The 15,642-nt window shown below is 41.8% G+C and overlaps 1 protein-coding gene and 2 long non-coding RNA genes across 10 annotated transcripts in view; 2 read left to right on the plus strand and 1 right to left on the minus strand.

Annotated features, from left to right (window-relative positions):
* Positions 1 to 11,935, minus strand: part of LOC110126067 (uncharacterized) — a 396,803-nt gene extending 384,868 nt beyond the window's left edge. For all 4 annotated transcript variants that reach the window (XR_011487855.1, XR_011487854.1, XR_011487857.1 and 1 more), the window contains exon 1: positions 11,506 to 11,935. This is a non-coding gene — a long non-coding RNA (uncharacterized lncRNA). The remainder of the gene's footprint in view (positions 1 to 11,505) is intronic.
* On the plus strand, positions 1,052 to 2,661 carry LOC139035065 (uncharacterized). Its single transcript, XR_011487579.1, has 2 exons — positions 1,052 to 1,208; positions 2,346 to 2,661. It is a non-coding gene; the product is annotated as an uncharacterized lncRNA (long non-coding RNA).
* Positions 11,936 to 12,051: 116 nt separating the features above from the next.
* The window catches only part of LOC110126066 (cytochrome P450 2J2-like), a 39,381-nt gene continuing 35,790 nt past the window's right edge, over positions 12,052 to 15,642 (plus strand). Inside the window, exon 1 of one of the 5 annotated variants that reach the window (XM_070468076.1) lies at positions 12,052 to 12,314. In XM_070468076.1, the coding sequence (XP_070324177.1) occupies positions 12,105 to 12,314 (210 nt within the window). In that variant the 5' untranslated portion in view covers positions 12,052 to 12,104. The remainder of the gene's footprint in view (positions 12,315 to 15,642) is intronic. The other 4 variants (XM_070468078.1, XM_070468077.1, XM_020875523.2 and 1 more) reach the window with 4 other exon arrangements.

The raw sequence follows: 15,642 nt of genomic DNA on the forward strand, positions 1-15,642 counted from the left end.
AATCCGCAGGCAAGTGCCTCCTCTTCTGTGCCTCGGCTTTCCCCTCTCACACTCCTCAGATTAAATTCGTCTCTAAAACTGTTCTTTAACTGCCGTAAATGTTACTAGTACTTAACAAGTACTTTGGCCACCTGATGCAAAGAGCTGACTCACTGGAAAAGGCTCTGCTGCGTGTTGGGAAATACTGAAGGCAAAAGGAGAAGGGGGTGGCAGAGGATAGGATGGTTAGATAACATCACTGACTCAATGGATGTGAATTTGAGCGAACTCCAGGGGACAGTGGAAGACAGAGGAGCCTGGTGTGCTGCAGTCCATGGGTCACAAAGAGTTGGGCATGATTTAGTGACTGAACAACAATATACATTAAGTGTTATCATTATAATTAAAAAGATTAAGCTTTTATATGTAGAAATTCTATTGATGCTAACATAAATATGTTACTTTGTTTCGTGTAAAATAACCCATTTTTACCTTCTAAAGTCTAATGTCATTACCTTTTTCAATATTTGACCCACAAATGTAATGTCTTTCATATTGCTTTGTCTCTGTACTTCCTAGAATGTAAATTTTATTCTTCTTTCCCTTCCTTTTTTTAATCTGCTGTAACAGTCAACAAATATTTACTGAGCATCTATTCATGTGCTTAGTTGTTAGTGATATCACAGTGAACAAAACTGAAGTTTGTAAACTCTATGCTCATGGATCTTACATTCCAGTGGGGAGCAGAGGGAGAGGGAATAAACAAATATCAGCATGCGGTATGCTGAAGTGAGAATTCGTGATATAAAGAAAAATAAAACAGGAAGGGGGGAAATGAAGTTTTACACAGAGCTGTCAGAAAAATCCTTCTTGAGACCACAGTTTCTGAGCAAAGACCAGAAGGAGGTTAGGAAGAGAGCCACGTAGATATTCTGGGGAGGAGTTTTGTAGGCAGAACAGAGTCAGGGTAAAGGCTCTGAGTCAGGAGTGTGCCTGGGACTTGCAAAGATGGCAGCATGCGAACTGCAGGACTGGAACAGCCACTGCAGGAGTATCAGGTAGGGTCAGAGAAACCGCAAGAGGCAGACGGTAGGGCCTCAGGACATCACGAGGATGAAAGCTGTCCGAGAGCTATTTGAGCAATTGAGTAACATGATCTGATTTTGTTTTGTAACGAACCACTCTGGCAGGCACTCTGGCAGGCATGAATCTGAGTGAAAGTTCCAAAGGTAAGCGCAAAAGTAGGAAAATCAGGCTTTTGCAATAATCCAGATAAGAAATGAGGATACTTGTGAAAGGGAGTCAGCAGTGGAGGCAGTGAGAAATGATAGAATGCTAGATATATTTTGAAGATAGACACTTGATTTGTGGATTTATATTTGAAATGTAAGAGACAGAAGAAATGATTATGATTCAAAATTCTTTGCCTAAGAAGCTGAAAGGAAGAACTTCCCACTCTGAGATTTGGCAGCCACAACCTGAACTCCAGGTGCCCCTCTCCACCTCTGCTCTCACCTCTCTGAGTCATCACCCACCAGCCTATCCACTACACTGGTTTCTTCTCTTATACCCGCAATCATTTTCTTCAAGGAAGGCAGGGTCACTTCACAGAAAAAATCAGATCATGCCACTCTGTGATTAGAAAACTCCAGTGGCTTCTAGCACAATTAAAACAGGCTCTGAACTCCTTATCACGGCTTACAAATCCCTTGCCTGATATGATCTCTAGTCTCCTACTTTTGAAATATTCCCATGCCCTCCCTGGCCACATCAATACACTAAGATTCTTTTCATACTTGGTCACTGTTAGTCCTTCTGTATAGTTCTGCCCTCCCCTCTCAACTATTACCAGAACTTATTTTGTGTGCCTTTTTAGTATTTATATATGAGTTAACTGTTCTTTACTCAAGGAGACCTTCCTAGACCACCAACCTTTAAGAAACAACTTGTCACTTTCCATCACATTATTCCATTTTACTTTTCTGAATAGTGCTGAGGTTCATCGGATTATTTTTTTAATTGGTTTATTATCAGCTGCCTCTAACCAGAATATAAATTCCACAAGAGCTGGGGCACTGTCTGTCTTCTCCCCATTGTATCTCCAGTGTCTAGAATAGAGCCTGACCCACAGTAAGTGCTCAATAAATGGTTATTGAACAACAATGAATAAAATTACTCATCTGCTGCAGTGTATACACTTCTTATCTCAACATTTTCAGAAATTAGAGAAGGTCAAAAGGGCTTTAGCATCTGGTCAACATCTGTGGCTTGTAACTCTTAGGGGAAGCACACCTTTGTGTGTGGACTGAAACCGCCACCCTGGCCAGGCACCATAGTAACTGTTTGCATGCGATGTTTTATGACAGGAGATCCTGATAAGGAATACGGAACTAATAAGCCACCACCAACCGGAAGAGTTCAGGAAAGGTCAAATGGAGACACCGCGTGCCCGTCCACTTCCCAGAATCCCTCTCACTAGCATCCATTTTGGCTGAGCGACGCGTGCACCGCCAGGAAAGACTCTGAATTAGAATGGTTGGCCAAAGACCATCCGGAAACTAATCCCATCACCATAAAACCCGAGACTGCGAATCACCGGCAGAGCAGTTCTCCTGGGTTCCCTCACCCTCGTGCTCTCCACCCGAGTGCCCTTTCCCAATAAAATCTCTTGCTTTGCCAGCACATGTGTCTCCTCGGACAATTCACTTCTGAGTGTCAGACAAGAGCCCAGTTTCGGGCCCTGGAAGGGGTCCTCCTTCCTGCAACAGTAACAAGGTTTATCAAAAACCACTCAATCGGGCTTAACCTTGCCAAAAATTCAGAAAGAGAAAAATTAAAGCCAGACCAGCGAAGGAGCATTCAGCAAGGGTTTGTTGTGCACATAAAGACAGTCCACAGAGTGGGACCTTTGAAACCCAAAACTATTAGGAAGCTCAGAGGCATGATTCTGCAGGGTGACATATAAGGTGAAAATTAGGAAGCTGGTCAACTTTTCCAATGATTGGTTATTATAATGGAAGTTTCTAGATTACAGAGGATTGATAAATGTGATTATCTTACAGCATTTTAGGAAGTTGACTTAACTTCTTTTATGATTATCAGAGGCGGTTACAAGAAACAATCTAAATTAAATGTCACTTATATTCATGAAAGAAGCTAGATTTTGTGTGTATATGGCTGCAATGGTATTGCCTGTTTAGGAAATTTTCAAATTTGGTCTTCATTTTGTATTTTACTTAAACAAGCTTTTAGCATTCTAACATCTTCAAGACCAAAATTCAGGTAAAATTGGCATTAAATATTGATGCCAATCCTCTAACCACATCCACCTGTTTCCTTGTTTTTCCATTTTATTCATCCCTCTTCCCCATCCCTCATTGATTCTGGTCACCCGTCAACATTTGTCACATGTTATACAATGAATTATGTTTGCATAGTAATATGTGTATAGATATGTATGTATATCTGTGCCCATGTACATATTTTTATATGTACTACATATATATTTATATTTGTATATGTATGTATTTATATATATGCATATGCATTGCTGTTGTTTAGTCACTAGGCTGTATCCAATTCTTTTGTGACCCCATGGACTGTAGCCCACCAGGCTTTTATGTCCATGAGATTTCTCAGGCAAGAATACCAGAGTGGTTTGCCAGTTCCTTCTCCAGGTGATCTTCTCAACCCAGTGATCGAACTCACATCTCCTGTATTGGCAGGCAGACTCTTTATCACTGAGCCACCAGGGAAGCTCAGTTATAAAAAAGTTCTTCTTTCAGCAGCAGCAACAGTTGGAAGAGTGGAATGGTTCCTATAGCCTGGATGACTGAAGATGTTTTTAATCTAGTCCTGGATCTTATCCTATTTCTAAGCCTCCTCTCTTAGTCTCCAGTTAGCCCTGCAATCACATCTCTTCCTAAGTTATGTAGAGTCTATTTTTTTTTCTTTTTTTTTTGGTTTACTTGGTTTTATCTTTATTCTCAAGAATCAATTATTTCATTCTATTTATATGTGCGATACACAACATTTTCTTATCACTTTCAATTTTTATCTTTAATAGCCACTGAAATAATACCTTTATTTATCTTACCGGCAATACTACCACTCTCACTATTTTTTTCTGTACTGCTTTGATATGCCCAAAGTAAAAGAATAGTGAAGTAATAAAACAAAGGTAGTTAAGAACTTAAAAGTATATATGCTCAATAGCCATTATGTTTGTGTATGTGTAACATGTGTGTACATGTGTGTGTGATGGAGTGAGTTGATACAGTTGTTTTGAAGACTAGTATTATCTGAATTTGTAAAAGTTATTAAGCTCAAAGTTTTCAAATAGGGTGATTTTACTATGTATAGAATGTCAATTAACTGATACAGGGAGCAAGTGCTAAAGAAACAGAGAGAAACTTATTAAAGAATATTAGATATAAAATAAAAACATTTCACAAATCATTCTGACATTCATTATCTCACTGGAATTGCCTTGAGGAAGATAAATACAAATTGTTGGTCTCCATTTTAATACTAAAAAGTGAAGTTCATAGGCTAAATGATGTCCTGAAAGTCCTCTAGCTATTAGAAACAAACCCCAGGGACTTGCCTGTTGGTGCAGTGCCTGAGACTCCACATTCCCGGTACAGGGGGTCTGGGTTCAATCCCTGGTCAGGGAACTAGATCCCACATGCCGCAACTAAGAGTTCACAGCTGAAACTAAACATCCTGAATGCCAAAAGGAAGTATGAAGATCCTGCATGCCACAACTAAGACCTGATGCAGTCAAATAAATAAATAACCAAAAATATTTTTTACAAGACAGAAAAAGACACAAAACTCAGAATAGAATGTAAGAGTTTAAGGGTGCTTTTTAGTTCATGGCTGACCACTGACCCTAGACAGCTTTAAAATGAAGTGGATATGGGGAACACATGTAAATCCATGGCTGATTCATGTCAATGTATGACAGGACCCACTACAATATTGTAAAGTAGTTAGCCTCCAACTAATAAAAAAATAAATTAATTTAAAAAATAAAATAAAATAAAATGAAGTGGAATATTTTGGTGATGACATAGATATACTTCTGCAGCATCATGGAAATAAATCCCCTCCAGGAAATAATGACAGAATAATGAGCAACATTACAGCATAAATGGGACTAGTGAGCAAAACGCCCAATCCATACTGGACTTTCAGCTATGAGAAGCTAAGAGGCAGCAGGGACTGTCTCAGGGTGTGAGTAACAGTGAAATAAACACTGCCTGCAGTGCATAAAGAGGAAATGTCTGAAATACATGAAGACTAATCATAGATCTGGGAACTCATGTTCCTTGGGGCACAGCATCTAGACCGTAAGCTCCACGAGAAGAGGAACTGATACATTTTTGTGTACCATGGTATCTCCTTTACTGGCATGATGCCTGCCACTCTGGAGGCATACAAAATCTGTTGAAGGAACCTCCACTGTAGCAGCCAGCTAGAGTGAACTATAGATACTTGTCTACATCACTCATAAACCTCACTGCAAGATAACTACAAAGTTCCACTGCTTCCTCTGTGACTTCCCAAATAGATACAATTAGACACAGTGCTCACTGGCTTTTAAAGAGAGGGGGTTGGGGGCCTTAGAATTAGAGTCCCAGGGTGGCTCAGTGAGCAGTGTTGGAGATCCATCACTTACATTTGGAATCCCTTGCCCAGAAGGTGAAAAATACAGAGGAGGGACAGAATAACAAGGGAGCAGTTACTGACAAAAGGAATCCCTTAGGAAAAAGGGAGTAGCCCTCATAGTCAACAAAAGAGGCCAAAACGCAGTACTTAGGTGCAATCTCAAAAATGACAGAATGACTTAATTTCCATTCCAAATGACAAAATGATCTTAAAAATGACAGGATGATCTTAGTTCCTTTCCAACATTACAGTAATGCAAGTCTATGTCCCAACCACTAATGCCGAAGAAGCTGAAGTTGACTAGTTCTGTGAAGACCTACAAGACCTTCTAGAACTAACACCAGAAGAAGATGTCCTTTTCATCATAGGGGACTGGAATGCAAAAGTAGGTGGGCAAGAGATACTTGGAGTAACAAAATGAAGCAGGGCAAAGACAGACTTTTGTCAAGAGAACACACTAGTCATAGCAAACATTCTTTCAGCAACCCAAGTGACGACTCTACACAGGAACATCACCAGATGGTCAATACTGAAATCAGATTGATTATATTCTTTGAAGCTGAAGATGGAGACGTTCTATACAGTCAGCAAAAACAAGACTGGGAGCTGATTGTAGAGCAGATTATGACCTCCTGATTGCCAAATTTGGACTTAAAATGAAGAGTAGGGAAAACCACTGGCCATTCAGCTGTGACCTAAATCAAATCCCTTATGATTATGCAGTGGAAGTGATGAATAGATTTAAGGGATTAGATCTGGTAGACAAAGTGCCTGAAGAATTCTGGACAGAAATTTGTAACATTATAAGGGAGACAGTGACCAAAATCATCCCAAAGGAAAAGAAAAACAAGAAGGCAAAGTGTTTGTCTAAGGAGGCTTTACAAATAGCTGAGAAAAAAAGAAATGCAAAAGGTAAGGGAGAAAGGAAAAGATATACCCAACTGAATGTAGAGTTCCAGAGAATAGCAAGGAGAGATAAGAAGGCCTTCTTAAATGAACAATGCAAAGAAATAGAGGAAAACAAAAGAATGGGAAAGACTAGACATCTCTTCAAAAAAAGTGGAGCTATCAAGGGAACATTTCATGCAAGGGTTGGCATGATAAAGGACAGAAACCTTAAAGACCTAACAGAAGCAGAAGATATTAAGAAGAGGTAGCAAGAATACACAGAAACATACAAAAAAGGTCTCAATGACCTGGATAACCACGATGGTGTGGTCACTCATCTACAGCCGGGCATTTTGGAGTGGGAAGTCAAGTGGGCCTTAGGAAGCATCACTACAAACAATGCTAGTGGAGGTGATGGAATTCCAGCTGAGCTATTTCAAATCCTAAAAGATGATGCTGGTAAAGTGTTACACTTAATATGTCAGCAAACTTGGAAAACTCAGCAGTGGCCATAGGACTGGAAAATGTCAGTTTTTATCCTAATCCCAAGGAAGGTCAATGCCAAAGAACTTTTGAACTATTGGACATTTGTGTTCATTTCACATGCTAGCAAGGTAATGCTCAAAATCCTTCAAACTAGGCTTCAGCAGTGTAAGAACTGAGAACTTCCAGATGTACAAGCTAGGTTTAGAAAAAGCAGAGAAACCAGAGCTCAACATTCATCGGGTTACAAAGAAAGCAAGGGAATTCCAGAAAAAAACATTTACTTCTGCCTCATTGACTATGCTAAAGTCTTTGACTGTGTGAATCTTAACAGACTGTGGAAAACTGTTAAAAGATGAGATTATCAGACCACCTTATTTGTCTCCTAAGAAACTTGTATATGGGTCAAGAAGCAAGAGTTAGAACTGAACATGGAACAACAGACTGGTTCAAAGCTGGAAACGGAGATGACAAGGCTGCATATTGCCACATTGCTTATCTAACTAATATGCAGAGTACCTCATGAGAAATGCCAGGCTGGATGATCACAAGCTGGATCCAAGATCGCCAGGAGAAATATTAACAACCTCAGCTATGCAAATGATATCAATCTAATGGCAGAAAGTGAAGAGAAACTAAAGAGCCTCTTGATGATCGAGAGAGAGGAGAGTGAAAAAGCTGGCTTAAACTCCACATTCAAAAAACTAGTATCATGGCATTCAGTCCCATTACTTCATGGGAAGTAGAAAGGGAAAAATTGCAAACACTGACAGTTTTCTTTTATTGGGCTCCAAAATCATGGCAGACAGTGACTGAAGCCATGAAATTAAAAGACACTTGCTCCTTGGAAGAAAAGCTATGACAAACCTAGACAGAGTATTCAAAATCAGAGATATCACATTGCCAACAAAGGTCAGTCTAGTAGCTATGCTTTTTCCAGTAGCCATGTACGGATATGAGAGTTGGACCATAAAGATGTCTGAGCATTGAAGAATTGATGCTTTCAAATTGTGGTGTTGGAGAAAACTCTTGAGAGTCCCTTGGACAGCAAGATCAAACCAGTCAATCCTAGAGGAAATCAACCCTGAATATGCATTGGAAAGACTGATGCTGATGCTGAAGCTCCAATACTTTGGCCACCCGATAAGAAGAACTGATTCACTGGAAAAGACCCTGATGCTGGGAAAGATTGAAGGCAATTGGAGGTAGCAGTGGATGAGACGGTTAGATAGAATCACCGACGCAATAAAGATGAATCTGAGTAAACTTCAGGAGCTAGTGAAGCTCAAAAGAGCCTGGAATGCTGCAGTCCACAGGGTCACAAATAGTCTGACAGGACTTGGTGACTGAACAACTACAAATGAGGCTTTATCATCAAAACAAACACTCAGTTTAAAAAACGAGCAGATCTAAATAGACATTACACCAAAAAGCTTTTTAAGTCATGTTATATTTTAATATATTAAGAACAAAATACCTGTGCTGATTTTTATTTTAACCTAACAGAACCAAAAGAGAACAATATTCAACCAAGAAAGGTCGGTCACACTGATCATAATAAAGTCTTAAGGCTGAAAATGTCTTTTTTCCCCTTTGTACTTAGCACTGGCTACACAGTATCCTCAGAGTATTCATTATATGAAAAAATATTAATCACAGCTTAGAGTCCTTGTTTCAGAGAAACCAATGATAAATCAAATTAGAAGTTGAAGCTGCATCTTTGTTTTTAAAGATGTATTCTTATTTTTTCATATAGAAGTTTAAATCAGTATAAATCACATATTATAAATATATATAAACCATTACATTTGAGGTAAAGTTCAGCACTTGATTTATACAAAGTCTATGAAAAGAAGCTAGTAGAAATCATCTAATACTAAATGTTACATCATTCACTCCAGCCCATGCACAATCTCACTGTATAAATGCAAACAAAACAAAACAAAGAAACTACCCACCCTACCCCCCCCCCCAAAAAAAAAAAACGCACAAAAGACAAAAACAAAGAAAATCCAGAAAGGAGATAACAAACCTAAATGTCCACTGATATGGAAATGGGTAAATAAACTGTGTTGTAAAAACAGAACTAGCACATGATCCAGCAATTCCACTTCTGGGTATTTATCTGAATAAAATGAAAATACAAAAGAGGATGGTGCTCCCATATTGTTTGCAGAAAAAATAAGAGTGGTTCATGGTTCCCATCATGCCACATACATTGGCCAGTTTCTTCACTGCTCTCTCACTTCGTTTTACCTGATGTCACTTCCCCCATTTAAAAATCTCCTGTCTACTTTACTCCATATGACCTCTTGCCTAAGATTCCTTTCCAGTTCAGCCAAATTTAACATTCTATAGGAGCTATCCCCATTGCTTCCCATTCTTAGTGATCCCACATAATGACATCTCACTTAGTTTACTACAGAGTTTATACAATACATTTCATCATACACTGTCTTGTACTGTGTCTGTCATATGATAAGTACTTTATGAATGTCTGTTGCATAAATGAACCCATGAACTAGTCAATTATCTAACTATATCATGAAAAGTCAGATAGCATCAGTAGAGAATAAGTATATGAGTCAAGTAATCATGTGTCCAAGGCCTTGTTTGGCCATTACATATGCTGAATAACTTAGGCTAACTGCTTTACTATTTTCAGCCTCAGTGGTAAAATGGAAACATCAAAAGATTCCTAACTTGTGTGCCTTTTGTGAAGGTTAAATGAAAATGAATCCACATGTAAGACCTAGCAGCTAGTTAATGTTAAGTGCCTGTTAAGTTACTCAGTCATGTCCAACTCTTTACAACAGCCAAAATATGGAAATAATCTAACACCCATCAATGGATGAATGAATTTTTTTAAATGTGAGATATACACACAAACACATATATATGTCTTTAAGGAAATCTTATCTGCAGTCTTATATGTCCATTATACCCCTATGAAAATTGTGGGGGAGTGACAGAACTTTTGTCGTTATTCAGTGGCCAGGTCATGTCTGACTCTTCATGATCCCGTGGACTGCAGTGAGCCAGTAACAGAACTATTAGAGTGAATAAACCAAAGCCACATATTTCAACCCAGATAGATCTCAAACACAAAATACTGATAAAAACATGGATTGTAGAAGAGTTACTTTAAAAATAGACAACAGAGGATGAAATGGTTGGATGGCATCACCGACTCAATAGACTTAAGTCTGAGCAAGCTCCAGGAAACTGAAGGACAAGGAAGCCTGGCCTGCTGCCTTACATGGGGTTGCAAAGAGTTGGACATGACTGAGAGACTGAACAACAAAGAAATACTTGTCGGTTCCTCTTGGTGATACTGTGGAAATCTGCTGCTGACTTTGAAAAGTGATAAAGGGGAAAAAATTAAAAAATAAAAATAAAAACAGCAGTCATATAAATATTAGAAGCATTGCATGGGAATTCCCTGGTGGACCAGTAGTTAAGAATCTGCCTTGCAAGGCCAGGAATGCTCAGGGAACTGAGAGCCCAGATGCCATGGGACAAGTAAGGCTGTGCACTGCGACTAGAGAAAGCACCTGTGCTGCAATGAAGTAGCCTGTGCCAGGCAACAGGGACCTAGCACAACTGAAAAGAAAGCAAATTTTAAAGATGCATAACAACTATAGTGAAACAGGAAGCTATGGACTGGAAGGATAAAAACTAGGTTGTGATTAATATCTCCCAATGGCACCCCACTCCAGTACTCTTGCCTGGAGAATCCCATGGATGGAGGAGCCTGGTGGGCTGCAGTCCATGGGGTCGCTAAGAGTCGGACACGACTGAGAGACTTCACTTTCATTTTTCAGTTTCATGCATTGGAGAAGGAAATGGCAACCCACTCCAGTGTTCTTGCCTGGAGAATCCCAGGGACGGGGGGGAGCCTGGTGGGCTGCCATCTATGGGGTCACACAGAGTCGGACACGACTGAAGTGACTTAGCAGCAGCATAGACTTTGGAAGATAGAAAAGTGACTTGAATGCTCTTTTATTTTTAGAGAAATCTTTTAATCATATGTCGAAAATCTGAGTGTGTGCTATACACCTCTGAAACTATGATTCATATTTTGTGTATCACACAAATGCTAAGACACAGGTAGGCACACGGGATAGCACGGAAGTTTGGAATCTCAATTTCTACACCATCTTGAGGCTTCAGAAGAGGAATCTCTCTAAGCAAACCAAAAAAGACAAGGACTAAGACATCTCCCTCCCATGCTCATTAAACACCTATTAAGGACTAGCCTCACTGTTAGAGCTGTGATGTAGGGCGTCTTAACCTTCAAAAAAGTTACAAAGACAGAGCCTCCTTTACACGTGCTGCATGTAAAGTGGATTCACTTATTCACCACATTATTCATAATTCAACCTCTGTAAGCAACTACAAGATGGAACGAAGGTATCTGCAAAAACGTGTCAGACTTAAGCAATGAATTAAGCAATTCATCTAAAGCAGGGGACGCAATACCTGGCATGTAGCATGCGCCCAAGAAATATCACGCGCTGTTGTTTTCCTGATTATCAGGCGCGGTTCCAATGCTTTGGTGAGACGGAGACTGAAAAACAGAGCTCAAAAGTCCGCGGCGCTCTCTGAGATGCAGTGAAATCATAAACCCAAGAGCCCAGACGCTCTCACAAAGAGACGGGCTCTCTAAACGCTTCCAGCCGGGCCTTTTCCAACACCGTTGCTGTTCTGCTAGGAACCTGGCTACAGGCACCTGGTGGGCGGTAGGAGGGCTAGGTGGACACACAGGGAAGTAGGGGACCGGCTGGGGCGAGCTGAGGGGAAGGCAGAAGGCGGGGCCTGAGAAAGAACCGGGAGCTTCAAGCAGATCAGGTTTTGCCACAACCTAGAGGGGCACAGGGGCGGTGAGGCGCGCCGGCGAGGCGGAGTGGAGTTGCAGAAGGACCGACCGGGCGGGGCGGGGCGCGGGGGGGCGGGGAGGGGCGGGGCGGGGCGGGGCGTGGGGGGGCAGACGGGGAAAGAGGGCGGTGCTAGTAGCGTGGAGACCGAGTACCGGGAGGACCTGGGCCGACTCGGACCGCGGAAGGGGGACCAGCGCAGCCATGTTGAAGGCGTTGGGCTCCCTGGCGGCTGCCCTCTGGGCCGCGCTCCGTCCCGGCACTGTCCTGCTGGGGGCCGTCGTCTTTCTCCTCTTGGCTGATTTCCTCAAAAGGCGGCGTCCAAAGAACTACCCGCCGGGGCCCCCGCGCCTGCCTTTCGTAGGCAACTTCTTTCAGTTGGACTTTGAGGAGGGGCACCTGTCGCTTCAGCGGGTAGGAGCGGGCGAAGGTGCCCGGGCGCGTCCCGATCCTGACCTGCAGAACAGGGGCCATTCCGGGTACCGAGGGCGGGAGGATGGGGGTTCTGAGGCTGAACCGGGCACCCGACTACACCTTGCTTTGAACCTCTCTCGTTTCCCCAGTGACTGGCATGATTACACCACCCGTGGTTTCTAGGGGTGAAATATTGTTAACTGTCCACTATTTAGTGTGTTAGACACGATGCGTTCTCTAAGTCATTTAACTGAGGGCCTTGCTGCATACTATTGGGACTTTCTATTTATAATATGATCAGTTTATCTTTTTAATATCATTATCCTTGGGGGGAAAAATCCCGTATTTTGCCACTTGGTAAAATGGTGATAAATACTATCTAAATCCTCAGCGTTTTTCGACTAAATTGCTCCTAACTCCACAAGGACTGAGCCCCTCACATTTAGCCTCCTCACCCAGCAGTCCACACTCACTAATCATTTTTAAATGTCATTCCTTTGCTTAGATTTTGTTAGTGATCCGTGCTGCTTCCCAGAGTTCTCGTTCCTTAGGGAGCTACTTGAGGAGAGCATGGCAATCCACTCTAGGACTCTTGCCTGGAGAATCCTATGGACAGAGGAGCCTGGCAGGCTACAGACCGTGGGGTCGCACAGAGTCGGACAGGACTGAAACAACTTGGCACGCAGGATGCTGGCAGCTACTTGTAACTTCTTTCCATTTCTTTTTAGTCATCTCCCATTAGTTCAGTTCAGTTGCTCAGTCGTGTCCGACTCTTTGCAATCCCATGAACTGCAGCACCGCAGGCCTCCGTGTCCATCACCAACTCCCAGAGTTTATTCGAACTCATGTCCATTGAGTCAGGGACGCCATTCAACCATCTCATCCTCTCTCATCCCCTTCTCTTCCCACCTTCAGTCTTTCCCAGCATCAGGGTCTTTTCAAATGAGTCAGCTCTTTGCATCAGGGGGTCAAAGTACTGGAGTTTCAGCTTCAGCATCAGTCCTTCCAATGAACACTCAGGACTGATCTCCTTAGGATCGACTAGCTGGATCTCCTTGCAGTCTAAGGGACTCTCAAGAGTCTTCTCCAACACCACAGTTCAAAGCATCAGTGAGCTCCGTAAGTAGCTGTAAAATGTGACCTCGTCATTCTGAGGTAGGAGATAGATGTGCGCCTGAGATGGGCACCTGGTGTTTGTTGAGTGGAGTAAAACCAAGCCTTTTTTCTCACCCAGGCACTTCAAAGACAAAGCTAGTGGCAAAAGTTGAGTTCTGCTAAAGTAAAGAGATAAGGTGCCCACTCCTGAGATCCAGGAAGACTTCCCTGTCTGCACATGTGCAGGAAGGCTTCTTGGGGGTCAAAAAGGGGCCCCACCCTATAATAAGTGTGGACATGTACCCACAGGTCTCTACATTGAAATCCATCTTAGAAAGAAGTTGTGCAGGCATCTTGGGGAGGGTCCTAGGACTAGTGAGATGTGAAGAAAAAAACAAGATAATTGGCAATATGTGAACAAGACCCAGAAGCACTGTCCAATGTAAGTGATTTAAATCAACTTTTTAGTGCCTTCCTCATTGAGGACACCACACTCCTCTTTGGTTATGTTCCTCCCCATTCAGGACTCTTCACTCCTCAGTGGGTGTGTATTTCTGCCTTGCTTGTGTCTTCCCTAATTGTGGCCATTCTGAATTCCTTAATATTTCCTCCAACATCCAGCACTTTCTCAAGCACCTTCAGCTGCTTCCCTGCGTCTCATCATAGGTATCTTGCTGACAGACAGCACTGTGATAGATGGTTGTGAACGTTAAATAAAATGGTGAATGGTCCATACTAATACAGCTTATTGTAGGTTCCAAACAAATAACAGTTCCCCTTGAATGCCTGAAGCACTTTAAACACAAGTCTGTAATATAAACTCAAGTTAAGATGGAGAAGATTTTTTATCATTTTTCTGGGAGAAACACACAATTGGTACCATTTAAGTGATTGGATTCATCTCCAGAATTTTAAAGCTAGTCTCCTAAACCTGTCAGTTCAATTCAGTCGCTCAGTCATGTCCGACTCTTTGTGACCCCATGGACTGTAGCATGCCAGGCTTCCCTGTCCATCACCAAACTCCCGGAGCTTGCTCAAACTCATGTCCATTGAGTGGGTGATGTCCTCCACCCATCTCATCCTCTGTCACCCCCTCTCCTCCTGCCTTCAATCTTTCCCAGCATCAGGGTCTTTTCTAAGGAATCTAAACCTGTACCTTTGTTTAATAAATATGCTGTTTAACTTCCAAGTATTGGGAGATTTTCTTGTTTTCTTTCTGTTAATGATTTACAGTTGGAGTCCATTATGGTCAGAGAACATGCATGATTTCAACTTTGAAAAAACTATATTAAAGTTGACCCAAGATACAGTCCATACCTACTTGAAAAAAAGTGTATTCTGCTCTTGTTGAGTTGAATGTTCCATACTATATGTCAGTTAGACCTTATTAGATGGATCAGTTGTTTAGTGCTCCTGAACCCTTGTTGACTTCTTACCTACTAATTCTATCAATTACTAGGAGAGGCTCGTTGAAGTCTGCAATTTATAATTACAGGTTTCTCTGTGTATCTATTCAGTTCTGGTAGTTTTCATGTATCAGAGAAGGCAATGGCACCCCACTCCAGTACTCTTGCCTAGAAAATCCCATGGATGGAGGAGCCTTATGGCTCCCCACGTCCTAAAGTCACACCTGAGCCTCACTTTCAATTTTTTTATTTCTTATAGTTGGAGGTAATTACTTATCATCATTACAGTAGTTTTTGTCTTACATAAATGATACCATGGATTACAATTATTCCCACGACTCTTCCCCCCTCCACCTCCTCTCCACCCAATCCCTCTGGGTTTTCCCAGTGCACCAGGCCCGAGCACCTGTCTCATGCACCCAACCTGGGCTGGTGATCTGTTTCACCCTAGATAATATACATGTTTCAATGCTGTTCTCTTGAAACATCCCACCCTCGCCTTCTCCCAGAGTCCACAAGTCTGTTCTATACATCTGAGTCTCTTTTTCTGTTTTGCATATAGGGTTATCGTTACCATCTTTCTAAATTCCATATATATGTGTTAGTATACTGTAATGGTCTTTATCTTTCTGGCTTACTTCGCTCTGTATAATGGGCTCCAGTTTCATCCATCTCATTAGAACTGATTCAAATGAATTCTTTTTAATGGCTGAGTAATATTCCATGGTGTATATGTACCACAGCTTCCTCATCCATTCGTCTGCTGATGGGCATCTAGGTTGCTTCCATGTCCTGGCTATCATAAACAGTGCTGAGAGGAACATTGG

This window comes from Odocoileus virginianus, chromosome 5, assembly GCF_023699985.2.
Source record: "Odocoileus virginianus isolate 20LAN1187 ecotype Illinois chromosome 5, Ovbor_1.2, whole genome shotgun sequence".
Lineage (NCBI taxonomy): Eukaryota > Metazoa > Chordata > Mammalia > Artiodactyla > Cervidae > Odocoileus > Odocoileus virginianus.